At 41.7% G+C, this 27,713-nt stretch overlaps 1 protein-coding gene across 4 annotated transcripts in view; it reads left to right on the forward strand.

Annotated features, from left to right (window-relative positions):
- The first annotated feature begins 2,074 nt into the window (after positions 1-2,074).
- Positions 2,075-27,713, forward strand: part of DYNC1I1 (dynein cytoplasmic 1 intermediate chain 1) — a 187,016-nt gene continuing 161,377 nt past the window's right edge. Inside the window, exons 1-4 of one of the 4 annotated variants that reach the window (XM_054641548.2) lie at positions 2,075-2,688; positions 19,988-20,105; positions 22,259-22,373; positions 25,048-25,189. In XM_054641548.2, coding sequence (XP_054497523.1) covers positions 19,998-20,105; positions 22,259-22,373; positions 25,048-25,189 — 365 coding nt within the window. In that variant the 5' untranslated portion in view covers positions 2,075-2,688; positions 19,988-19,997. The remainder of the gene's footprint in view (positions 2,689-19,987; positions 20,106-22,258; positions 22,374-25,047; positions 25,190-27,713) is intronic. The other 3 variants (XM_054641558.2, XM_077175111.1, XM_077175106.1) reach the window with 3 other exon arrangements.

Raw genomic sequence — 27,713 nt, forward strand, 5'->3', positions numbered from 1 at the left:
TAAAATTAGTGACAACAGAATTTGCATGCCTAGAGCAAGAATTCCACAAAAATGGTGAGACCTTTTGCAGTGGAAGATTAGAGAAGAAAATGGTGAGATTGAGGTTAAAGAGGACACAGCATCACTTCCAGGGAAACTTGTTATTCCTTCAGAGAGCTCCTTAACTGGGCTGCTCATAAATTTTTCTTGAGTTCCTGGATGTTGTAACTTGTAGGAACAACTAGCCTATACTACCTAGGATTGCTTCTCTCCAAATTTCCTTACAACAGTTTTTTCTGAGGAGAAATTTGTGGGTTTGTTGATATACTACCCTGGCCACTGAAGTTATTTCTGAACTCCTCTGTTAAAATAGACATTTTAAAATAATAATTTTACTACATCTCTTATTATGTTTGATGAGGATTTTTAAACAATTTTTCCTTGACACATACATTTCCATTCTTTATTTTTATACTTTCAAAAGACTGAATCACCTCTGGCAAATGTGATAACAGATAAAATCTGTGATAACAGGTATCAAAATTGTGTCTCATTGAACTTGGGTTTACAGGATTTTTTTAAGAAATATCTCATGTAATTATTACTAGAACACAAAATGCTATTAATCTGTAACAAAACAATCTAGGGCTTAACAAGCTCTGGAAACCCATTCATGACATATATTACTATGCCTGGTATCACCATACAATGTGTTGTCATGATATGTGTGTGATACCATGGCATCATGGTTATATGGATAGGACAGCATCTTAACAATAGCAGGATCTCATCAGGCCCCATTGAGAACCAGTCTCATCTGTCATTTCAGAAATATTAAATGACTCCAAGGCCCTCTTAGGTCAGGAATAATTTAAAGCAATACGCTGAGTTTGCAGTAAATTTGCAAGTGACACTCAATTCAAAGGAACCTAAACAAACCCTATGGCATTTATGTTAAAGCTAAGGCCAATTCTCCAACACTTTCAAAAGCAAAAATCAGTTTCTGAAGTTCAGTTTTGGGTGTCTGATATTGAAAGGGCCTTGGTTTAATAAAGAGTTGCAATCTAAATGTGCCAAACTCAAAACTTTTCAAATTGTGCATTTAAAAGCACAAGGTTTTCCCCCACATGCTCCAACCTGCAGAAGCAGAAGATGTTGCTCTTTAAGGACTTCACAGGAGAGAAAAGATTAATCTTTCCTGATTCAATTCCAATTAAATTGAGAAATTGTTGTTTCATTACTGTATCTGCACCAGCAATGGAGGCTTTTGCTCCTCTTCAGGATTCTTTGTCTCCTGGCTGGGTGCAGTCTATGTAGGTCTGGCAGGAGCTGGAGGTGATGTGAACCCTTTATGGCTTTTCAGTGGCCTCACTCTTCCCAGGACAGGCCCTAGACCTCGAATCACAGTGGCTGCAATTAGTGTTTCCCACCAAAAGAAAACAAGTGATGAGGCTCCAGGAACGGGGTTCTGGAGGGCACCTCTTGGTCCAGAGGGATGGACAGCAGTATGTCCAGAACATCAGGTTTTATAGAAGAAACCATGGTACCAAAAGGTACATGTTTTCCTCATGTTTGGGGCAGCATACCTGTGTGCAATAGGGGAGCAGAAAGCTGGGTTATCTGCACTGGAGGTGGGTGCTATTTGGCAGGAACATAGACTATCCCCCACAGCTCTGCTTGGCACCTCTCCCCCAGGAGATGGATATGTCAGTGTGTGGAGAGAAGCAGGGGCAATGCTGGAAGTCTGGCGCTCCTGTTTGCTACCTGTCCCCACGAATGGTATGAGGAAACAGGGGCAAAACAAAACCTCTGCCTTTGGGCAGTCTTGTCCTTATTTAACCATGAGAGCATCTGCTCTTGAGCTCTCCCTGTTCTTCGAGAAAGGGACAGGACTAAGCAGGAGCCTGGTGCCGTGCAGTTGACCAGGCTGCTTCGGGGCTGATGGGCAGGCTGCCGTGGGGGTGGTGGTGAGGCTGGCCTGGGGGGATATCCTAGGCAGCTTAGAGGGTGATGGCTAAGCCTTTGTGGGGCTGCCAGCTGCTGCCGTGAGGATGGTGGTGGGGATGATACCTCGGCTGTGGTGGGGCTGACGTCTGCTGCCATGCGATGGTGTCAGGATGCTGTGAGGTGGCGGAGGATGCCGCCGGGGCTGTCGCGGGGCTGGCGGTGAAGCCGGTGTTGTGCTGACAGCCGGGCAGCCGCGCAGCTCCCGCCTCGGCTGCTCCCGGGGCGAGCCCTGCGCCACTGCAGGGGTGACAGCGAGGGGAACATCGCGGAGCCGAGCGAGCGCACTTCAGGCCGGAGTTGCTGGGGGGCCGGGCGGGGACCCTGAGCCGGCCCCGCCGCCGCCACCTGCCCCGCGCTCCCCGCGGCCCCGCCCCGGTCCCACGGGCGGCGGCGGGGGTGTCTCTACCGGGGGCGCGCGGGCGGAGGAGGAGGAGGAGGAGGCGGGAGGAGGAAAGCGGCAGCAGCAGCTCTCGGGAGGAGCCTGTCCACCGTGAGACAGCATATTCAGCCGGCGGCGGCGGTCCTGCCGCAGCGGCGGGCGGCACGGCTCGGCTCGGCTCGGCTCGGAACGTCAGGGCAGGGCGCAGCTACTGGCAGCAGCCCTTCAGTCAGCGGGGCATCCCTCTGCTCCTCCGGCGGCGAGGGCTCGGTGAGGGCTGCAAGGCGCCGGAGCCGCTCCGCATCTCCCGGGCGCCGGCGGAGGTGAGGCACCCGCGGGGCGGCGGGGCCGGGACGCGGCGGGGCCGGACCGGAGGGGCGAGTGGGGGCTGCCCTTGGGCCCGGCGCTGGCGGCTGAGGAGCGGGGCGGGAGTCGCTCCGCGGGATGCGCAGCGGCCCGGAGCCTGGTGCTGCCGCCGGAGGCGCTCCCCGGGCAGGCGGCCCGGCCGGGCGAGCGGGCATCCCCGGTTGGGTGAGCGGGCATCCCCGGTTGGGCGAGCGGGCAAACCCGGCTGGGCGAGCGGGCATCCCCGGCTGGGCGAGCGGGCATCCCCGGTTGGGTGAGCGGTTGGGTGAGGGCATCCCCGGCTGGGCGAGAGGGCATCCCCGGCTGGGCGAGCGGGCATCCCCGGCTGGGCGAGCGGGCATGCCCGGCTGCGGGTGGGCTCTGGCGGCCTGGCGGCTCGTCGGCGGGAGGGCTGCAGGGAGCGAGCCTCGCCGGCCTCGACACCTGCTCCGGTCCCTGGGGCGCCTCTCGGCCCCGGCTGTGAGTGGCGGCCGCAGGCTCCCAGCTGGTGCCTGAGCGCCGAACAGCTTAAAGCAAAAGGGGGTGGTAAAAGTTTTTCATCTATAATTCTTCACACAGCGTGAGCGGTAGTGGGTTTTCTCAAGTCCAGGTCGACAGCAGACAGTAAATAGATCTTTCCCGCTTCTTAAGGTCATTCCCTAAAAGGGTGAGAGAAGGAGGGAGTCAGCCAGAGGCCTTTTGCACTGGTAGTCCAGTGAAATGGATTTTCAAAAGGATGTTATTGCAGTTACATCATCCTGGGAATCCCCCATGGTCAGCAGAGAACATAAGGCCCCAGATTTCCTAGACAAAGCCCCTGTTTTATGGACTGGAACAAAGTTTGTTTTTCTGTCAATATTGCCATTGACAGACAGTACAGATTTGAGCCATAAATGCGTATAACATAAGGATTCCTGGCAGATCAAGCAATCTAGCCTGCTAATATAGAGGGTATGAGAAGGAAGGACCTGACATGAAGTTGGCACATGACTTGGCACCTGAAAATTTATCTTGACATACAGGGTTTTGTCAGTGCTTCGTGTCTGCATGAGGACTTTAAATAACATTGGAAATTGCACTAAATATCATGAAGCACAGGACTGCAAAACCTGTTTCAGAATGGAAGTTCCAGGTCCCAGGACTGCCTGTCTCCTGATAGATGGTGTTATCAGACAAATCGGGGAATTTAATTTCTGGTACTACCAATGGTCTTTGTTGAAGTGCCTCATTTGTTCTTGCCAAGTTAATGTGAAAAGGTTACATGTTTGCTATTCTGACTCTTTTAAGGTCTTCTTTTTGTTGTTGTTTTTATTTTCATTTGAGATGGCATCTCTAGTAACATTCTCCATATTTAGTGAGGGCAGATAAAATTCCTTTTATAATTTCTCTGCAGCATTTTTCTGCAAGAATGGATTTCTTCAATACAAACCTTGGGGCTGCATCTGGGTCTTCTCCCCATGGGAGTTCTCACTGTGACACAAGTGAATCCTCTGCTTTGTTTTCTTTTCTCAAAATCATCCATTTATAGTTTTTAAAAATAAAAAATGTGTTGTCCCTTCTGTACCTTCTCTGTGAACAGACTGTTTTGAAGACTGGGTCTTACCATCATCCTCCTTGTTAAGCAGGACTTCTGAAGGCCAGGTATGTGAAGATCCAAAAGGTTTAGAATTAGATTGGCTAGATTTCTCTCAGTTCTAAGCACTTCTGCCTCTAATTAGTCTACCATAAAAATTCACTAACTGTAGTGCTGCCTTATCCACAGTTTAGGAGAGGAATCTTTAAAGGAGCAGCAATAAACCCCACCTTACATATGCAGTGATTACTGGAAGTTTGTACCCAGCAGATATTGAATTAAGAAGCTGACCTTCCAGTCTCTTTCTATAGAAGGAAGGGCAGTGAGCTGCCCTCCTTTGTGATGCCTTTCAGTGGTTATTTTTTTCATTCTTGAAATGTGGGGTTTTTTCAGTGTATTTTTCCAACTTCAGGTTTCTGGTTCCTGTTATGCCTCCCATAGATAAAAGCCTTTCTTTAGCAGCTGTCTTCGGGGTAGGCACTCTAAACCATGCAACAAGAACTTACCTGCCTTATTTTCAAGTAAATTAACAGATTCAGTCCCTTGGTCTTCTTTTCTTTTGTAAGACAGGTTTCAAAAAGCATTCCTTGCTTCCCTCTGATTTCCAGCATGCAAGAAGAGAGAGGGGGAATTCTAGATAGAGCTGGTTGCTCCATCTGATGGGCTGTGTTGGAGGGACCACCATCGCAGGATATTGGACAGTGATGTGAAATGGGCTGGAAGGGAAAAAGATAAGGGATTGAAATAGAAAAAAACATAAGGATATAGAAAGGCAGTATTGTTTTTGAAAGCTTTATTTACTCCTACTGGTGAATCAGTTAATCATGTGGTATCTTTCAGTTCCTCAAACTTAACTTCTTGCAGAGATTTTAAACATATTTGTGGTTACTCTCTAGGACTACTCAGGCTTGTTAACCTGGGCTATGCCTCAAGTGCCCTGTTGAGCTTCTTTGGCTTGGTTTGACCAGCAGCAAAAGTAGTAATTTGGAATCTTTCAGAGTTATCAACACCTAGTTCCAAAATGAGTTGCTGCTTGGAGTTGGTGGTGGGATGTTAACAGAATGATCTGCCTTGTTGTTTCCCTGGGCTTTAATTTTTAGAGAAGTTGGAGGGAAGTAACACTGAAATCCTCACTGAGGTGCACAGGGTAATTCACATTTGCAGAGACAAAGTCTCAGGCAGCCATAGTCAGACATAATGACCTCTCAGTGCAATACTTATCTGATACCTACCAATTTTATTTTAAAAACCTTAAATGAAACAAACCATAATGACTCTAGATGTAATCTGTGTTTAAAAGGGACATTTTCCAGCCAAAATACTGATGGAATATGATGGCAAAATGCCCTTAGTACAGATGCAACTTGTGTTAGTAAAACTGTGCTTTTGCCAGTGCAGCTTTATTTCTGTTTGTCAGAATAACACAAGTCCTGCAGGTGAGTTAACAATTACATGTCCATATACATGTCCACATTTGGACATGTCCATATGGGGGCCTGCATTTCAGGTGGGGGCTGGAATGGTCTTCCCCTCAGCTGTTTGTAAGCAGGCAGAAATGGTAATGCAGGAATGATACTGCTTAACAAAAAGACCCTGACTCAGTCTAAATCTCAGATTGATGCAATATGTCCCTTTGCTACTTGATAATAATCCATCTAAAAGTATGCTAGCTCTTTTTAGTTAGAGATGACATTGGGAGCTGTTGTTCACTTGGCCATCTGCAAGCCTCAAAATAAGACAGTATACATGAGCTTGCTCCCCCAGTACTGTTCATTTTACGTGGCATCATCTTGCCAACTTTTCTGGGAAAATGGCTACTTCCAGGCAGATGGCAGGACCTGCAGGAAGCTGTGAAGCAGACTAATGTGTGAGCCACTAGATCTTACAGATACAAGACACCTCTGATAATCTGTGGCAGGTGATGTAACAACTCCTCCTGAGCTTAAAACTATACCCCTTCTTTTTTTACTGTGTATTTTCAGCACTTTTTGTTGTACCTTTTGAGGCAAAAGCATGCTGATGAGTATCTGGGAGTGCAGTGCAGCATGGAGAAGGCATGGGGCAGGAGTGATGGTTTCTTGAAGCCTTTTGTGGGCAGCACTCTGGAACTCCATGCTCAAGTTTAAGGACAGAGGTCTCAGCCCTATCACTGCTGACAGTAATGAGAGTTCCTCTCTGACTTCTCTGGTGGTGAACAGAGCCTATAGAGTGATGGCAGAAGTCAGCTGCCCTCATTGAAAGCCATGATACTTCTCCAAACACTTTTGAAGGAAATGAGAGCTTTGCATTGAGTTAACAAAATTTTTATGAGTCCCTGTCTAACTGCTGCATTGACCTGTGTGCAGATGTCTGTCTTACCTGAGGAATAATAGCTGCTTAGATGTCTCTTGTGATTCTTGGCTCTTAATTGTACACTATAAGTACATGTTTTATGTTTAACACACCTCCCATGCATGTGAATCAGCTGATCTGGAGAGACAAGGTACATCAACCTGAGGAACAGACCTCCTGGGGGCCCTTCTGGAGCAGTGCAGTTCTGCCCTGTGTGTTCCCCAGATGCTGGCTGACTGTCCCTGCTTGGCCCTAGAATAATTAATCAATAATTTGGCTAAAGGAGAAGGCTCATTTATTGCCACTCAGCAGAAAGCCATTACAGAAGGAATCTTGTAAGGACCTAACTTTTTGTTTGTGAAGTGGTATCTTTTCTTCACATTTCCTTTCCCTCTTGCTATCATTCTTTGAGGCTTACCCTTTTCTTTTTTACTCATTATTTGTCTTAACATCACATTCCCTTCTTGCTGGCCTTCCCTTCCCCTCCCCTTTGTTTTCTCTCCCTAGCATAGAAATTATATTAGTTCCTTGGTCTTTTCTCCCTCTAGCTGTGATATGGGGCAAATAATTCCAAATCCTGCTCCTCAGTTATTAATTTTTCACTTCAGCCCAGCAGAAAGATGCAGTGTATTTTGTGTTCAAACAATGGGGAGTTATAGTAAGGCAGACACAAAACTGCCTAGTATGATTAAATATAAGTAAGTATAATAGAGGATCTATTTCTTATCTATTTATGTCACTTTATATCAAGCCTTCCTTGATTCTAAAATTTCAGGCTGAATTTGAGAGAAAAAGCTATGCTATGTTAGTACAGAAACTATGCCATGTTAGTATTGAAAGTTAACCATTGGGGTCTGAGACCACATGCTGGGAAAATATGGATTCCTCTTGCCTTAAACTATTCACCCCTTCCATTTTGTACCCATTAAAACAGATCTTAGCTTTTAAAGGGCAGAGAGAGTTGTATTAAATCCTTACTATTCAAGGCATGCCCTTGTTTCGTGTTTTGCACATTAGGCCAGCACTGTTAGGATCAGAGTGGTTACCAGGTCACTTGGTAATTGGGGCAAAGACATTTCAAATGATTGCTAGTATATATTTCCAGAAATTAAAATATGTAATAAATCTGGGTTACAGGGGAAAAAAACCAACCAAACAAAAACCAACAAAACAACAGACCAACCCAGGCCGTCTCTAATGTTTTCTTATATTTGAACCTCTCTGTCCTGGTTTAAAGACTATTCCACTGACACTGAGCTTTTAAAAGAATTTCTTCTCAGATTCTCACAGCACAAAGTTGGGGGACTATCTAAACTCATGTGACTTATTTCATAATACCTGTTTATCTTCTCTTTAAGTAATATAAAAGATTTGCCACTTTCATTAATCTCACTATTCAAAGTCATATGACATTGTTGTTTCTTTAATCAGTTTGTTTCTAGTTACATTTTAAGCAATTGCTGAACCAGAAGGTGGTTTGTATCATAATTCTGATTTATTTCAGATCTTAGCTTGCCCCTAAATGAATTAATTCTTTGTCCTTTTTCACTCAAACTGCTCATAGAGCTTTGTCACACGCTTATAGCACTTTGTTACAGACTATCAAATTCCACCAATCTTCATTGCCTAGGAACACAAATTACTTCTGCAAAAACCAGAGAAAAGATAGTTCAGGTTATATGTGCTTATGACTGTAAACTGCATTGTGCATTAAGCAATGAATGGCTTAAAAATCTATAACCTTTTGGAATGAAACAAGAAATGTGACCTAAATCGTAGCCCTGAGTGTGCAGTTAGCTATTCACGTACATAATCTGCTGCACTTGGCAAGCCTGTGAATGTTGTATTCTTGCCTTTCACTATCTCCACACTAGTAATAATAATACAAGAAAAATTGTGCTGATGGGATAGGAGGGTATTGTACTGGAGACAAAATAAAAAAAACAGTGATGCCATTCTCTCTTTGTACTGAAAGAGCCCATGGGAAAACTGTCCCTTTATTTCTCACAATATTTTCTTTTTCACAGAAAGCTGAATAGCAAGAAAATGCAGGAAAACCTAGTTTCTCAGCCTTTAAGGGCCTCTGAAAATATTTTAAAAACACCTTGTGCAAATTCAGTACTTTGTCTGATAATTATAAATTAAAGAGCCTTAAGATTTTTCCCATATGCTTAAAGCATAGAATTCAAAAGATGACAGTAAATTATACTCTATGTTAAGGGTTCAGAGGGAAAAAATTCTGTGTTTCAGCCTTACTATTGGTGCTGTCCACATCTTTTACAGCAGCCTTTATATACATAACACTTATTGGGTTTTACTGTTTATTTATCAGTGACTGCAGGGACAGGGAAATAAAAAACTCTAGACTTCTACATTGACAAGCATATCAGTCTATTTGGACAAAATTATAATAAAATGTAGCAGTGATATTAGTTAATACTAGTGGGGATTTTGAAGTCCTTAAATGGAGATCATGCCTCCTTAGCATTCATTCAGTAAAGTTTAATTAAGGTTAATTTTTTCCCAAGAAAGTTTCTGATCTCACTAAATCAAGTGATGAATTAGGAGTAAGTATAATGAAAGTTGGTTGCCTCCCATTTTTTGTGCTATTTTTCTTGAGGTACTCTGTATGTGTGTACATGTCAATAAGACTGCTGTGCTTTCTCATGTCATGTAATGTTCACTTTTGCTAAAGGATTAACTTTAACTATTACCCAATTACTTCTTGGTTCTCTCTGGTTCTCTCTTCTGATACTGCAATGATCTGTAGTTTAACAGTTTAACAGTTTGATGTGGTTGATAGCCAGATATAGATAATTTCTAGTTGCCATGTGGACCTTCAATGGTCCAGTACTTTGACAGCCACTAGTAAATGTTGAATTAAGTTTCAAAACTGTCTATATCACCTTCCCCATTTGAAGAGAACTGGTGGTCTCTAACTGATGTCTTGGTCTCAAATTCTGGAGCCAAGGTCCTGGTGTAATGGCCATGCACTAAGGCTTGCTTCTGGAGGTGTCCTGCAGTGTGCTCCAGGGATGTGGTTGCCCCACAGTTTAGGACAGGGCCTTGTTTGCTTTTACTCTCAGGAAGCCCACTTTGCAGAGCTTCAAGCTTCTCAGTGGAAGCCAGGGTATTTGAGAGATATGTGTGTGGGGGGGGGGGGAGAGAAGAGCTCATGTGCAGCCAGCATTGCCTTTGTAGGAGGCTGTGCCTGAAATGCAGAGCATGTCCACATTTTAATGTGTCCGAATCTCAATGGGATGCATACTTGAATTCCCCAAAGTGGAAGTTCTTATGTTGCCTGGGAAGCTCAGCTACATCTAAACTGACAAAATGGTATGGAAACAGAAACTAAAATTGCTGTCTTCAAAATCAGCTTGGCTCTCACCTGGCTCCTGAAGCACAGGAAATCTCTAAAAACTCACCTTTTTGCCTTTTTTGCCCTTTTCTGATGTGTTCTTACCCTTGAGCCCCCAGACTCAACAGCCAACTTGTCCACTCTGTCTCTCTGAGGCTGCTCCATCTAGTTCATCTCTAGTTCCTCAAGCCCATCTGCCAGACTGTGTGCTCCATGCTGAGCTGCAGCTGACAGCATCTGCTCCTGGTTTTAATGGGCCTCACCTAAACTAAAGGAGTCTCAGGTAATTTTTACTTTTGCTTAAAGAGATATTTGCCTTCCTCTGTGCTCTGACCAGCAACCTATATGTCTTCCGTAGTAAGTGCCTTTCCAGTCTTTCCTGCTGAAGCTGCTTCACAAAAGTCTAAAGTATTAAAGTTACTTTGAGTGCAACAGATCATGTGGGAGAAATAGAAAGGACTCTTCATCACCTTGCTTCAAATGCTCTGGAAGAAGCAGGAGTCTTTGGCTCCAGATACTAAATACAGCATTGTATTGTAAACTAAACAGTCACTGTGTATAATATAAACTAACCCTGAAACAAAGACTAGAACCCAGGGGCCTCTGTTAGGGATTAATGTTCGCTCTCTCGCATCTGCTTCTTCTGGTCCAATGAATCTTTGCAGAAAAGAAATTAATAGAAAATAGCTTCGATGATTAAGAATGCAATCTCCATTCCTCCAGTCCTTCTCACTCATTAGCCAACAGTCACCCTAGGAATGTGGGTTTCAGTCTTCTCAAGACAAAAAATGTCCAACCCCCCCCTCTCAAACAAACCACAAACAAACAAAGAAACAACCCCCAAAACATGTTTCTCCTATTCGGGTGGAACGCTTTAACCACAGAAAAGGTAAATGGAAGGCATAGATTTCTTGATTCTTAATCCTCTCTCATATTCACATTCTTTGCATTAGAAGAATGCAAATGTCCTTTACATCATGCTGTTAGGCATCTGCATTTATCACATTGCCTTGTTATCTGGACATACCTTTTTTCTCTTTTGTCAGTCAACAGGGATATTTGGCTAAGGCAGGCTCTAAACATTCATCTTGCTTTGTTAGTACTGCCAGATAAGCCCTGGGAAGTACAAAGAGAATGATAGTGTTGCTTATTCTACTTTTTGAGAACTTTCTGTATATTTCTTACAGCCAGGGCTCTTCCCTGCTTTCTAAATCTTTAGCTGTCTTGATTTCAGAGCTGAAATCAATATGTGATATTTTTAACCTAGTTACATCCTTACAGACATCAGCAGCAAAGCAAATCATATTTTGTTAGAAGAAAGAAACGGTATCTGGGTAAGTCTTCCAGCAAAACCTGTGTGATGGCAGCATAGCTTGCTCTTTGATGTCTCTCTGGCAGTTGTCATAACTGGGTTAAGAAGCAGACACTAGAGCATGCATTTTTCATGTTTGGGTAAATGGCTTTAAGTATCACTTTGCAGCCATGTACCACTAGGGTTATCTCAGGAGGAGGGTGGAAAAGTCAGAGGGGTCAGTTTTACCCCCCAATGTGGAATGAAAGTACACATTTTAATGGCTGAAATATTTTCAGGATGAAGAAAATGAGTCTTTGGTCCACTTCAGGAGAGACTAGCAGACAACCTGAAGCAAATTTCCATGTTAAGTTTCAGTAAATCATTAAATTTACCCCTGGGAGGCATTTTGGTACAGTTATGATGAGCAAGATATTTTGTATTGGTTTTGAAGAAGTGGTCATATCAATGATAGAAGCAGATATCATTGACATCTGATCATTATATAAGAAATACATACAAAAGAAATTGAAATCAAAGACATGAAATACAAGGCTCTTATTTTTCAAGATAGGTGACCTGCAGCTTGTTACCTCTTTCTCATTATTCATCTCTAAAATCTTACCAATTTACAGCTTGCATTTGGTTGTGTTTTAATGTCAGAAAACACCTTTAAATTATCCTGTTAGGTCGCAGAATCATAGAATGGCTGAGGTTGAAAGAGACCTTTGAGATCTTCTAATTCAAAGGCCCCTTCAGTGGATAGAGGCACCTTTCACTCAGAGCTCCATCCAACCTGGCATTTAAACACTTCCAGGGATGGTGCATCCACAGCTTCTCTGGGCAACCTGTTCCAGTGTCTCACCACCCTCACAGTAAAAGCTTTTTTCCTAATAGCCAATCTAAACCTACTCTTTTTCAGTTTGAATCTCTTTCCCTTTGTCCTGTCACTTCCAGCTGCTATAAAAAGTCTCTCTTTCTTGTAGGCTTCTTTCAGGTACAGGAAAACTGCAATTAGGTCACCCCAAAGTCCACTCTTTTCCAGGCAGAACAAATCCAAATCTCTCAGCTTTTCCTCACAGGAGATGTACTCCATCTCTCTAGTCAACTTGGTGGCCTCATCTGGACTCCTTCAACAGGTCCATGTCCTTCCTGGTAACCAAACTACTGGGGCCCAGAGCTGGATGCAGCCCTGCAGGTGGGGTCTCACTGGAGCACAGCAAGGGGCAGAATCCCCTCCCTCACCCTGCTGGCCATGCTGCTTTTGGTGCTGCCCAGTTTGGTTTGGCTTTCTGTGCTGTGAGTGCTCACGGCTGGGTCATGTCCAGCCTCTCATCCACCAGCATCCCTAAGTCCTTCTCAGAAGGGCTGCTCTTGATCTGTTCATCCTGCAGTTCCTCTCCAGAGCAAACTGGGAAATTCACAGAAAATAACACGGTGCAACGAGAGAGACCAGTTAATGTGAGGGGAATGTAGAGTCACAAAAATTGGAATTTTGTTATGCCCATTCCCAGCCATATACAGAACCACATATGGAATCCTGGGTATTATTGCAGCCAAACAGTAAAAGATAACAGAGATAGGAGCTGATAGAGAGGTCAGTGACCAAGAATGCTTAGGAATCTTCTGTTCTACAAGATCTAAATGTTGTCAAGCATGCATGTGGTTGCTTTGTTAAAAACATCTGCGCTTTGTAACTGGGGCACAATTCCTCAGTCAGATCCCTGTGAAGTACAAATCAGTATTGGCTGCTGCATCATTGAGGACCATCTCACAGAAGCACATCTGAGATCATTGTGCAGCTATAACTGTGCTCATTAATACTTACTGAGCAAAAGTCCAAGACATTTGGAAGACCTATTTTAATTCAGTTTTCTTTGAGGTGATATATGCAGTTGGTTCTGTGGAATTCAATATAAAGGGAGCATATTTGGTGCAAGATGTGCAGCAGTTTTGCTAGAGTGACATGTTCATATGAGTCCTTGAGTTCATTCTGCTCCTTGCTGGAATGTGGTGTGTTCTCATACTCAGTGAGTTGTTGCCAGCAGCTTCTTCCCTTCAACCTTGATGGCTCTTCCATGGCTCTAGGTTTCTTTGATGCCTTGTGAAGGCTGACCTACAACAGAGCCTAGGTGGAATTAAAGAATTAAGTAGGTATTTATTAGGAGGCTGCAATAGATCCACCTTGGGCAGTACGAGAGCCCAGCCAGGGCTACACCCGAGATGAACCCAAAATGGTCACAAAATGGATGACGGGTCACGGGGTCTCACACTTCTATTAGTTCTGGTCCATTTGCATATTGGAGTTAATTGTCTAATTATAGCTTTAGGTTGTGAAGTCCCATCTTTCTTGTTTTTCTCTTCACTCTGTCATTGTTTATGCTTTTGGACTCAGATTTGGATCATTTTTCCTTGGTCCCCAGCTAGAGAAGGAATTGTTTTCTCTACATACCCTGTGAAGAGAGCTTACCATCAAGCTTACCACCATATGAAGCTCAGAACTACGCACGAAAGCAGCACAGAATCAAAAAAAGTGAAAGCTAAAACCTGAGGCATCATGTTGGAATTGAAAAGATCATGGTAAATTTAAGAGACATGAGAGTCTCAAAAAGGGGCATGAGAGAAAGGGATGACAGGAAGGTGTTGCTTCATTGGCACTACTCCTGGTGTTGGAAGAATGGGCAGTAGTAGAGTTCTGCTCACATGCGGCGTTGTGGAGACCCTACAATTCTGCTGAAACTGAGCTTTTGTAGTAGGGCCGTTATGGAAGAAAAGAGTGAAAAGATTAAATGGTAATAGATTGTAGGGGATGTGCAACTGAGCAGTTGTGGGTACATATCTTATACCCTGTCAGCATCCAAATAAATAGGCTAGAGATGTGCTGACCTGTTGCATAGCAACCAGGAGGAAGCACAGAACCAAATCTCTGGTTGCTTGTGATTTGTAAACCTTTACAGAACAAGGTACAAGACCTTTGCCCATCTGCTCGAAGTGTTCAGAAGCTGAAGGATAAAAATGGTACATTCCCTGAAATGTAACACTTGACAACCATTTTTATTTATAGATAAATACACAGATGCAGTGTAAAAAGCCTGACTATTTTGCCTCAAGGTTATGTAGAAAAAATACTTAGTCTCTCCAATTTTACTTAGCATTTTCCTGAATTCATCACACACAGGAGATTCCTTTAAATACTGCAAATGCTGAGTTTTTGCAGCTGCAAATATTTGCTCGTTGTTTTGATTTCATAAACATTGATATGCCCATTTAGCAAAATTATTTGTGTTATTCGACTGAAGTCAAGTACAAATTCTGATGCATGATGAAAAGAGGCACTCATGTTTATTTAAAAATTGCTGTTGAGATGCTTCTAGCCCCTCTTGCCCACTTGAAGTGTGTTTCAAACATTATTTTCAAATGAATGTGATGCATTAGAATACATTTATACTAGGGTAGCAACTCCCTCTGGTTTCTTGCAGACCAAAGCTGTTTATCTGCTTTGTACAGTTTCATACTCTGCATGCACACTTTACAGTTGTGGAAGTCATAGGTAAATCTCATTGGAAGTTTTTTCTATTGTAAAAATATATAATATTTCTAACTGTAGGAAAGATATTAATTTGTACCAAGTAGAGATAAATACAGTACGTTATAGAAATGAATCCTTTTTTCCCAGTGGAACACTTCGTGTGTCAGAGTTTCAATAGTAAGAGTGCTCCCACTCTATAAACCCATTCTTTAAAGCCAAAACCACTGAGTAATATATTTTATTGTGCAACTTCCTTTGCATTTCACACAAATATGTTTTGCAGTTTTGGACTCAAGTAACTGGCTATTTATGAAGGCATATGAATAATAAATGTACAGCATCTCTAAATGATAGATGCTGCCTATTTATTTCAGAGAAGTTCATTAATGAATCAATTATTTATAATTAGTTATATAGGATGACTGATGCCATATGTAACAGTATTTAATGAACCCCCTTGGTAATTGCAGCAGAGATAATAACAAAAAGGACAGCACAGGAAGTCACAAACCAGGGAAGACCTCCAGGCTCATGGAGGGTAACATTTCTGCTCCTTTTGGAAAATTTTTACTCTAGTGAAGCTCGCTGAATGAACAGCATGTGAAAATCCTGCAAACACCAGAAAGCAGTAAAATCTGTAGGCTTTTTTATGTGCTACCAGATTTGGAAACTTAGGTTCCTTTTTAGATGAGCTTGGCAAAAGCATACAGGCAAAAAGCTATCCTAGCAAATACAAAGAACAGGCTGGAAGAGGAGGAAGATCTTATATATTTACTTTTTCTACTTAAAAGTGCTCAATTGTAATTGTCTTTTTATTTTATTTGATATACATTGGGCATTTTGGGCTTATTTTTTCCTATATTTAGTCTATGTACACATCTTGCAACTCTTTGTACCTGTTCTTTGGGTTTTATTACTCTAACAAGTATCAACTTATTGGTACTAAAATTCAAGAAAAACTTATTAGATACCTGTGACTGTTTCTGCTGTTAAGTGAAGAAAATAAAATATATTAGAAAAATATTGCTCAAATATTGTGCTATTGATCGTTGATAAAGACCTTGTAGCTTACAAAGCTGTAGTAAAACTGGCTTGCACCTCTAAAAGTACTTGCATGGCTCTTAGTCCAGTCGAGGATAAAATGCTGTTCTTTGCACATTTACATTCTTACTGCTACCACAAATGAGATGGTTGTGAGATGTTACTACATGTGGGATGAGCTTAGTGGAGGAGTTTGGTATATTTTGTGTGCAGCAGAGAAGTTTGTGCAAACACCATTATTATTTTAAGATTGATGTAAATTGTCTTTCAAATATCTTGTTTCATACAATGACAAGCTAAAACAACCCTCTGCTGGGAGGGTTGTAAGGACAGGATTCTTCTCACCCTGTCTGAGATATTTACAATGGAGATTTCAGAACTTAATGTAGCTCTCCCAGGGCCCTTTATCATCATTAAAGAGGAATTGGTGACTTTGGGGCATGCTTGATCTTAGCTGCTTTTAAACATCTGCTTTAGAAAAAGTGGACTCACGTCCTAGGATACCCAGACTCTTTGGATGTACTGATGGTGGGGATAGCTCTGCATGTACACTGTGGGCATCCAGGATGCTGTGAGCTAAGCCAGAAGATGGTAAAGCCCCAGAAAACAATCCCTGGAAGCCAGTGCTGCGTGTGCACAGGCCTGGGGAGCTGCCATCGTGCTGGGTCTGGTGTGTAAGTGGAATTAACTGTGTTTCCAAGCCTAGGAGGGGATGAGGCATGTTTAATGCACATGAGGAAAACTGACATCTTGAAATGGAGCACTCCATTTCATTAAAAGGTGTGCCATGAGGAGCCAACTATCTCAAAGGAAGGAGAATTTTCTCTAAGTATTCAGGCAGGTGCTCTCTGTGCAAGGTCCTGATAACAAGAACCTGTGCTAGCATGTGTGGTAAGCTCTTCTGCAGTGGAAGGACTCTCTCTCCTTTTAAAACCATGACAATAAAATCAGCCAGACAAGTAAAAATTTATCTAAGATCTGAGATTATGCATCTCCCTTGAACAGGGGAGCCCCAGGCTGTTGCCCTGCTATGATAATTATTTCTACACTTACTCAACATTCAGTGTGTTTATTCCTCTGTGTTCCTTCTCCCACAGGGGATTTAATTGCTTCAGTACAAAATGTGCTCCTTAGTGATTCCTCTGACCAGTGCATTCTCCCAGGCTGGAGATTAGGCTGTGCATAAGCCTTGGGCTGTCATTCTGCACCACAGAGAATGTTAAAAGTAAATCTCTTTTACTGTTTGCCTTTATCTCTCTTGGTGTGGGCTGCCTTTTGGCACTCAGAATAGCACTTACTAGAAATTTGCTCCCAGGAATGAACAGTGTTAACTCCATGGTTAATGCCAAGCAGAGTGATAAGTACATTTGCCTCCTTGCTTTCTACCAGCTTGCTGGCATCTAAGAAAGGTGGTTACACACCCTTGGTGTTCAGTTTGTGCTAAAATTGTAAATAGCCAGTCTGCAGGTTGGTAAGCTGTCTGGGGGGCTCAGGCATGACTGTAATATATTCAGGATGAAAGTCTATAACTGAGCTCTGGCAACATTCTTTGAAGGAAATTTAATACATCCTCTTTGTTGTATGTAAATCTATTTTGTTAAAAATAGAGCAAAGTTATAATAGGATTTGATCACCCTGACTGGAGCATTGTAAAAGAGGGGCCAGGCACTAAACCATTGCTGCTCGAATCAGGGGAAAAGCTAGTTAGCTTCCCTGACAGTAAGGGAATGAATTTTTAGAAAGCCATTCATTGATATCTGACAAACAGCTTGAAAGGGATGCCAAACCCTCAGGGTTTCTGTCAGGAGCCTTAAAATGCATTTGCATATTTTTTGCACAGAAACAGGAGCTCTCTCTCTGTTGCCAAACTGCAGAACTAAAAGGATGCAAAAACTCTACCTAATCCAAAGGGCTCTGAGGTGTAACTTCATAATCAGAATTCAAATGTGTGCAACAGATTAGGAAAATGACTTCAAATGGGATTTCAGCCATATCTAAAAGAGACACAGAAATCCTGAACAGATTGGTAGGCAAAACATTACCTGCACTGCCATTAAAAGGCTTGGTTTTTTCTCTGGGCATTTCTCATGTAAAAAATAGCTCACTGATGTCAGCTGATCACACAGATTAATGTTGTTTAAGGTGCTACTGCTTGCTTTTCCTGATAGCAAATGTAATTTTTCTTCTGACAGTTTTGATTTTCTCCAGTTGATAGCCATACCATTATGGATGAGAGTGATAGAGGAATAAAGAAATGGTGATCCTCCACATGCAGCCAGTGTATCCAGTGGTCCCACTGGTTGGCAGCTGTCCTTCCATTAGCATTTGTCCTTCCTATACCATCTGCTGGCAGCTGTTGTGGATGGAACCAGAGTCCCCTGGCCTTGAAAGGGTGCCTTGCCAGCATGGGCAGCTCTGCTAAGTGCAGAATCTGTGACAGTGTGAGCTGGAGTATGAGCTGCTCTTATGCCTGTCCTTTTCATTAAATGGTTTCCTTATCTGATTCCAAATGTGATTCTATTCTTTCCTTTAAGAGAAATGCTTGCAAAGACAACAAAGCATTTGGGGCCAAGATTGTGCTTAATGTGCAGGTGGTGTTTTGCTGGCAATATCCTCCATGTCACAGGCTAACTATCGGGCTTTTATCATTTTGAGGAGGAAGTCGATGTGTGCAGTGAAGTTCATGATGGGCGAAAATGCCATGTAATTTTTAGCAGATAATTTTACTCTCTGGTCATCCACCCATCCAGGCTGTAATATGAGTAGAGTTCTCATTATGCTGAGGAAGAGTTGACATTCAAATTTCCCATGCATCAAGTGAACAATAGGCTTCCATTGCGTGTACATGGCATTTCCACTGATCTGATGGATCTGGAGTTGCAGCAGAGGATATGATGGGTGATGTGTGAACAGGAAAAGCACAGTTCACTCTTTTCATGAATGTCTGTATTAGTCAGAACTGTCCTTGAAACAAAGTCCTAATAACAAAATCAGTATTGATACTGTTAGATTACAGTTCATAATGATTATGATGTTAGAAAATCAGTAAATAATTCGTGAATTAACTTATAGATTTGTGCAACACTGGTGAGGTTTTACAACTGTAGAAAAAGATTGGTATATTTTCTTTAAAGATCTGGCTCTATATCTGTATAGAATGATTTTTTATTTCCTTACCCTTCATTTTCAAGGCTCATGTACATCAGTATAGGCTGACAGAGATTTAAAAGACAAAGAGTATTTGTGGCTTCACATCACTATTCTAAAGAAAAGTGGTTTTAAATGGTGGAAGAGGTCTTTCAGTATTTCCGAAGAAATGTTTTTGCCAAGTTTGTGTGGCTGGCATCAAATCAGGAGTGTTAGGCATGTCTCCTGCCTCTTTCCATCATCGTGGAAAGATGACCTGAACACAAGACTGTTGGCAGAGCAATGTGCTGCTTCATTAAAGAGAAACGTTGATTTGCTGGCGTTTTGAGCCTTGTCTGCAGCTTCCTGAGGGAATGGCCCAGCTTTCCCTGGAAAGGGTGGAGGACATTCCTGGGCAGGATAGCTCAGAGCTTGGTGAGAATGCTCGCTGGAAGGGAGAATGTGAGAAGGTCACTGAGACTGAACTGATGGTCTGTGTGGAACTGTGTTGGTGGGACAGGGGATCCTGCTTGGCAGCTGTACAAAGCACCTGCATAAGCAAAAGCTCTCCTGTTTCCATTTTTGCAAGTAAAATTATTACTTGTCTAAGAAGTTTGGGGCTGTTTGGGGCAGCTCTGATTCTGGTATTTGGAATCTTTTTGTGGATCGGAGTTCTACACTCTGGCAGAGCTGCTGAAGACCATGGAAATCAAAAGATTTTAGCTTCACTTTGAAAGCATTATTTTGATCAGCAATAGGCTTGCTTCACAAAGATAATTTTGTAGTAGAGGCAGTGTGAAAATATATTCCACACTTAGTGATATTTTGGTCTAGTTCCTTGAAATGAAAGTTGCGAAAAAAATATTCCACTTCCTACAATGTCAGTATAGTCCAAGGACCAGCGTTTATATAGAAATATATTTGTTGCAATTTTAGAAGCCTTCATTTTGATATAATTAACTATCTTTTTTTTCAGTAATAGGGTAATCATTCAATTTTCACCTTGATTTCCATATTTTTGTTTCCAGCAGAGTCAAAATGTCAGACAAAAGCGATTTAAAAGCAGAACTTGAGCGCAAAAAACAACGTTTGGCTCAGATAAGAGAAGAAAAGAAACGGAAGGAGGAAGAAAGGAAGAAAAAAGAGGTAAATTTGCAAAACCACCTTTTAGATAGCTTATGCTTGCACAAGGGCTTGCTGAGGTTTTGACATCTCAGTATTGTATGCCCCAAGATATCTGTCATGTGGAATGAGATACTCAAACCCACGTCAGACTAACCTGAAAATCAAAAAGGTTATTTTTAGTCAAGAATATTGGGGTGAGGGAATTGCTTTTAAAACCACTGTCAAATGACAACAGTTTAGACAACATGATGTGCATGTGTATGGAGAAAGAAAAATTGATTTGCCACAATGCTTTTTCCTGGGCTCTCCTTCAATGAAAAGGGAGTGGAGAGTGGGGAAAGACAGAAAGAGGACTCACATTTTTTCAAGCCATTACAATCTAAATATGTATTTTTTGTACTCTGAAGACTAGTTTGATTACTAGCTAAGGTAACAGGTTTACAATTATTATTCTCCAGTAAAGTAAAACATAATTGCAATTGCATTTTCATCTTCTGGCATGGGTGCATCTTTCAGTTCTGTTAAAGTTTGATTGACATATTAGTTTATTTGTCCTTGACAATATGCATTAGGTTTATCATTAAGGGATTTGTACTTCTTTTTATTCAGTCACTTAGTGGAATAGAGGTGAGAATTGACAGGGAGTGGATATTCATTTTCATGCAAAGTCAGAGAAGCATTAAGTGATTATGCTTCCTTTCCTTCAAATGTCAACACTTACTATAGTTTAAAGCACCTGTTATCCTTTACTAATAACTGGTTTCCTTTTAAACTGACACTTTAATATTGTACATGAATTTCATGGAATTACTGTGGAAATGTGATGTGATCCAAGAAATCAGCATTCCAGTTTTGGCTGTCTTTTTAATCTTTTTTCATTTGAGCCACATTTGTGCAGTTACAGCACATGCCCCAGCGAGGCTCCTGGACTCACTGGGGAAGTCCTCCATAAGCAGATCTTTAAATGGTAATGCTTTCAGGGTTCATTACTAAAGAACTAGAGGGAGAGGGGCCAAGCTAATGGCTCAAGGGAGCTCTTAGGTCCTTTCTCTTTGTCTCCTGACTCTGACTTTATGCCTCATAGAGAACTTGTGGTGATTGAAACTTTCCATTGGCCCCGAGAGCCATGTCTGCAGGTAATGCTGCCATGCATAATTGTGTAAATGGGCTGTGCTGTGGTGCCACATGGGCCCAGGAGTGAAGGCTGACACTCACAAAGGTGCTTGGCCATTCACACTGGTGCAGGGGAGCTGTCTACAAACCTACATGCTGTGAGATAGTTCATGGAAGGAGCTGAGCGCAGGAATATGCCTGGGCCTTGACTATAAAATCAATGTTTCCTGTCTCTGAACTGGAGAACATGAGCATTCTGAATTTCCAGGTTTTCTGTTGTGCCTGCACCAAGATCAACACCAGTCTGAGGAACTGTACAAGTCCTCTTTTCCAACACTCTGGTTTCAGCAGAAAGGGCAACCTCATTGTGGGATTCTGGCTAATGCAGGGGCTCCTATTGTTTCTGGATGCTCAAGGATCAGAGTGGAAGAAGGCTAATGTGTGGAAGCTCCAAGGAGGTAGAGATAGCTAGGCAGAGAGGGAAGGGTCTCGTGGACCTTTCGTGAGCCCAGGGCTGCCAAAGTCCTGGTTTAGAGATGTCAGTTCTTTCCTTTGCACCTCTTGGATATTGAAGTTGATGAGTAAGTATTTCTTTTCCCAGCAAGTGCTTTGGACCACATGTAGAACCTTAAGCTACATCACTGAAATCCAATGAAATTTTTTTCTTGATCCTGAAGTCAATAGGAAAGGGCTAGTTTTATTCAGGGTAATGATACTTGTTGTTTTATGGTCAGCTTTTATGTTAGTTGAATAAGTTGCACCTTCTGAGTGAGAGGCAGAAAATTTCCATCATTGTCCTGTAAAAATTCTTGCAAAGAATTTTCAAATATCCTTGCAAAGACCAGTTTTACCATCCATTTAGGGGAAAAATGCTGTTACTGATATATACAGTATAAATTATCTAAGTTATAAATTACCTAAGTTATAAATTACCTAAAAGTATCAAAATGAATTTCAAATTGCACCTAAGCAGTAGTGCATACAAATATTTCCACACATATAATTGCTAGAGCTGATTATATATGAAATAAACTTTTCTGTTTTCTTCTGGTTTAACTCAGGCTGATCTACAGCAGAAGAAGGAGCCAGCTCAGGAAGATTCTGACCTAGACCGTAAAAGAAGAGAGACAGAAGCTTTGTTACAGAGCATTGGCATATCCCCAGAACCACCTCTAGGTATTTAAGAGAAGCACACTGTAAAGCATTCAGCTCTGCCACAACTAATGCTTTCTTTCTACTAAAGCATGCTTGGCTTTTTTGATTTTTGGCTGTATTAGTGAAGTGAACTCTTCTGTTTGAACGCCTGCCATACCATTCACGTATACAAGCTCATGGCATTTTGAGTACTTGTCATTGCCAAAAACATCTGTTTCATTTCTTCAAGAATTTTTTTATGAACATAATGCAGGTTGGTTTTGCATACCAGCAGTGATTTCTTTTCTGATGGATTGTTTTTTCTTCTCACTCAAAAATATAAGTGCTAACTTCATTAGCCCCAAGTTTTGTTTCAAAAATTCAAATTAAGCATTTGTAAGGAAGGAGGAGCATAGTTATGTGGGAACTCCCACTGTGTTTCTTTTAAAATTAAGAGAAACTGGAGAAGCAAAATAAAATAAAACCCAAATCACAAATACAAAAACACTTACCAACAGACACTGTTGTAGATTTTTGCTCTGGTTTTGTCTGCTTGACATCTTTTTTGGGTTTTATGTTTTAGTTCTAGAACCTGAAGACTTCAGTTTAAAAACACATACAGTATCTGAGTATGGACTACCTTGATTAATATCTGCCTCATTTATTGAATGGTCCTAAAGTGAGAAATTTCCTTCCATTTCCCCTCTTTCCTCCCCTTCCTCTTCCCCTTCCCCTTCCCCATCCCCTTCCCCTTCCCCTTCCCCTTCCCCGTCCCCTTCCCCTTCCCCTCTCCCTCAAATTTGGAATCACTCTCACTGTTTTAGCTGAAACCTTGGCGTCCCTGGAGCTATCAAGCCTTTTCATTAAGTTCACTGTGACTGAATATAGGATTTTACCCCTGGTTATTCTTGCCAGTAATATGTAGGATAAACTTCAAATTTAACAAAATGTTGGAGTTTTGGTTTAGGAAAGCACCTCATACAGGTGCCTGGATGCATATGCAAGTAGGCAGAGACATTCTGAATTAGAATTTGAATTAATAACTTGCATCAACCAACATTTATTGAGAGAAGTTACTATTTTTGTAAGTTATGGTAGAGTGACTAAAGCTTTTAGACACTACTTCTCAGAAGAATTGTCTGACAAGTAATGGTTAGGCTGTTTTTATGTATAATAAAATATATTTTTAAAATTATATCATGATACAAAAGTAAGGTCCAAGATAAAATCAGATATATTTTAATGCATAGCATTAAAAATAGTCATTTTTATGTAAGAATGAGTATATATGTCCTTATGATTTTATTAACCAAACACATATATTCATGTTACAAGTTATCAGTTTTTATCATAGGTATTTTTTTATGTTTGATACTGTCAAAGGAACACATAAATTCATATGAAAGATTATTCTTTTTAGTTAAAAATAGTATTTTGTTCTCTTTTGTTCCCTTTACATACACTCACAATTAATATAAAAAGGAGGATTTAATTCCACCTTCACATGATGCCAGGTCTCACTGTGAATATGGAATATGTAAACAACCAGACATACCTGTAACCTGCCAAAGGGCTGTCACAAAGATGAATTCACTTTTCATGCTGCAGTCATTTCTGTGACAGTCTCTAGGGAGAATCTGCATTAAATGCTTGACCATATGGAAAATCCAAATCTCTTGACAGGTCTGTCATTATACATTGTAAGGCATAACAAAGTATTTTAAAGTTTTACCCTGTTAAATCTATAAAAGGAAATGCACATGATTTGAACCAAATGGAAACATTGCTTTTGCATTAAACCCTCTTTTTGTGTTTTATTCAATGTGGCTGCTTTGAAGAACACTTGCTTTAAATCTTGACTGGAGCCATCTCTTAATTTTTAATATTTTTGAGAAACCATTTTAAAAGAAATCGGGATATTTTTACTCTTTTATTTATTATTTCTTTGCTGAAGAGCTTTAACTCGGGCTGACCTTGAGCTATGAACTTCCTTTCCTGTTTCAGGAAACAAAACTGCCTTTGCATGAAATATGCTTCAAAAGCCCTGGCAAGGCAAAGAGAAAATCATTTCAAGAGCTTGGGCAAATAGTGTCTAAACCAAGGGAAACTTTTCCTTGAATGTTGAAATCATGTCCCACCCAAAATGGAAATTTTGTATAAGCTACATTACTTAAGAAAACAATCACCAAGTAAACTGTGTCTTCTTAGCATCTTTGGGAAATGATTTTAACTTAGCTGATTTCCTTATTTAGCTTTTATTTTTGATGTCATTTCCACACTGTAGCCTTAGAGCATATCTAATGGACACTGGCTTTTGATTTAAATTCCGAATTTGAAAAGTGTGCTTGTTCTGTTGCCTACGTGACTTTACCAGAAGAGTTCACTTAGATTTTGACAAGACAAGCCCCTGATACTTCTTCATATCTTTAAAATCTTTTGCAAGTCAACTTCAAACCAGACTCAAGCAAACAAGCGCTATTTTATTTCCACAGGTATCTTCTCCATTGATTAGCTGTAGATTCCCATTGGGCTTTCAGTCCTGTCTAGATACATGTCAGTTTTAACACTTCCAGAAGACTTAAAATTCACTTGACTCTCTTCCTTTTCTTTTTCTTTCCTTCCTTATTTGCTTTCACCATTTCAAACTCTCCTACTCATCCATCCACTATCATTTTGGTCCATTGGTTTTGATTTGTCTGACACTGCTCTTCATCAGTGCAGTCGCTGCATGTGTTAACATGGGATACCTGTTATTTTCATTATTTAGTCCCAACCCCTATGTCTCCCTCTTCGAAATCAGTGAGCACACCCAGTGACGCAGGCAGCCAGGACTCAGGGGATCTGGGACCCATAGGAAGGTAAGACACAGAGTTAACAGACTTGAATAAATGTGAGGTTTTTTTCACTCTGCTCTTACTTCCCCATTTTTTCCTTTTCTGCTGTAAATAATAACATGCTGTATTGAATGTGTACGTTTGTTTCTGCATTGTCCACTGGGTGCTACCGGCCGGTAAGAGTGGTCTTAGATGTGAGGCAAATAAATGCATGCAGCAAATGGATCTTAAACTCTGAGCCCCAAACCTTATAGTGGAAGCAAGAGCTGAACTTACACTTCTGAAATGGCCTACAGGAAGCTCTTATGCTGTTTGGAAATACACTAGACAAAAGGGAGATGTGCCCAGGGGTAGAACGTGTTATTCATGCTGAGTTCTCTCTGTTCCCTTGTCCCCTTGGCATTCCTCCTCATGTAACACCAGGTTGCCTCAGGTTGCTGTGACTGCTCATTGCAGTGTGTGCCACTGACAGTGGCAGAGAAGAGATTGGACAGGAGCAGGCTGAAACCTCCCAGGACCCACTGGCAATTCTGCCTTGGAATTTCTGGATATTGGAGAGTTTCATGTAGAATGCTCAGTTCTTGTTGGGGAGTGGAATGTGTGTGAGGGATGGAAACAAGAGTAATCTTATTTTTGTTTCCATGGGGGAAATAAGAAATGAAGTGGCAATCCCAAAATAATTCCTTCTCTGGAATAGAAAAGAAAGGAGAATGTGAGGATGTTGCTGGTAAAGAAGGGTATGTTCAAGTAAGAGGAGGTGCCAGCAGCTATACTGTATGTTTTGAGAAATGTAAAAGACAGATCCTAATAGCTCTTTTTGTATCACACTAATTCAACAAAGGGCTGAGCTGCCAGCTCATCCAGTCTGTGAGCCAAGACTCTGCTAATGGCTTGAAAGCACAGTGATTGCTCTCTGTAGTTAACAGTGCTCAGTAGACATCATAGAATGCCTCTCCAGACATAGACTCTAATGTGACAGAGCTTCAGGTCACCAGATTTCATGCCACACCAGCCTGCTGCTTAGTAAAATCACACTTCCATAGCAGAGAGTATGTTGTGTCCCCTTCAGCCAGATGCAGATGCCCTCCCTTGTGATGTGAATGCTGCACAGCTGCTACTAAATCAGCTCAGCCCTGCTCCCAGGTCTACTCTCTAGAAGTGGAGGTTGCTAAGTGAAAAGCCCTAGCCTGTAAGATGTAGCAGTTTAAAACACAGAAAATAGTGTAATTCTGCCTTCATAAGTAAATGCAGGAGATTTCAGCAAGTCAAAGTGCTTTGAGTAGAACAAAAATCCTTTTTAAGCAAAGTATAGCCTGCTGTTCAGTTTGAAGCTATTTACCACAGTCCTGTGTGAAGCTCTGACAAAGCTGGGTGGAGACTTCTGAATTCCTGCTTTTCCTCTGAACCTTAATGCTGTAACTTTTTTTTTTTTTTTTTTTTTTTTTTTTTTTTTTTTTTTTTTTTTTTTTGCCATTAAGGTAAAAAAAGGCTCTTGGAAAAATTTATTTGGCTGTTACCCATGCTAGAACTTTGGCTCTCTGTCAGCAACGAGCAATGAAAGCACATGGCCACGTGTCCTTTCAGAGGAGAATGGAGTTTGTCCCCTTCTTCTGAGCTCATGACATTCTGCATTCTGGGCTTTCACTTTGGATCCATTTTCCGTCTTCTTGTGGCTGTACTAGGAATTCAGTGGGAATCCTGAGACCTTGCTTGTAGTGTCCCAGTTTGCTTGGCATATTCTCAGGTATTGAAAGGGCTGTGCTGTGTGCCAGGAAGGCTGCTTGCAGATCTTTGCCTGGAGCGGTTGGTTTGGGGCAATGGAAATAATGTCTGGTCCAGGCCCTGGGGAATGTCTGTAACCAGTGGATAGTACTGAGTGGCAATTAGTGGAATTAGTGTCACTGGGTGCAGGTAGATGAGCTCAGTGTTTGTGTGAACAGGTGCACTCAGGCCTGCATGTGTGATAGAGTGGTCAGACTTGGAGAGGAAGATGTTGTAGAACTGTCATCACAATGGGTAAATAGGATGAACACCTCAGCTGTTTTCTCTGATAGGTGCCCAGACCATGCATCTAACTTACTTTGAATACTGCATATATTATTACCTGTTATCTGTATAAACAAGGTTATCCTGCTTCAATTTAATTTATTTTTCCATTTCACTTTCTGTGATGGGGGGGCACTTCTGCTGGATCCCCTGCCATGCCATCATGCCTGTTAGATCTTTCCCTTTTCTGCTCTAGGCTGAGCTCAGGCTTTAGAGGAGAGCAGATTAGTTTCAAAGCTGCTAATGCCCCAGTCTCAGCAATCACAGCTTGTCCATTGTTGCTGCTGCAGGAATGACAGGCTCACACAGCCTGGCAGAAATCCTGCTGGCAGTCTGGTTACTCACTGCTGAAGTGTTCCCTGGAGGAAGATGATGGATATTAAAAAAAGATAATAGAAACTGTGCAGTCACAGATTTCAGCTTGTTACAGGAGAAAGGCTCTGTTGAAAGCTTTGAGGAATGTAGGAGATCTTCCTAAGTTCCCATGAGAGGGACCAGATTC

This window comes from Agelaius phoeniceus, chromosome 1 (genome assembly GCF_051311805.1).
Source record: "Agelaius phoeniceus isolate bAgePho1 chromosome 1, bAgePho1.hap1, whole genome shotgun sequence".
Lineage (NCBI taxonomy): Eukaryota > Metazoa > Chordata > Aves > Passeriformes > Icteridae > Agelaius > Agelaius phoeniceus.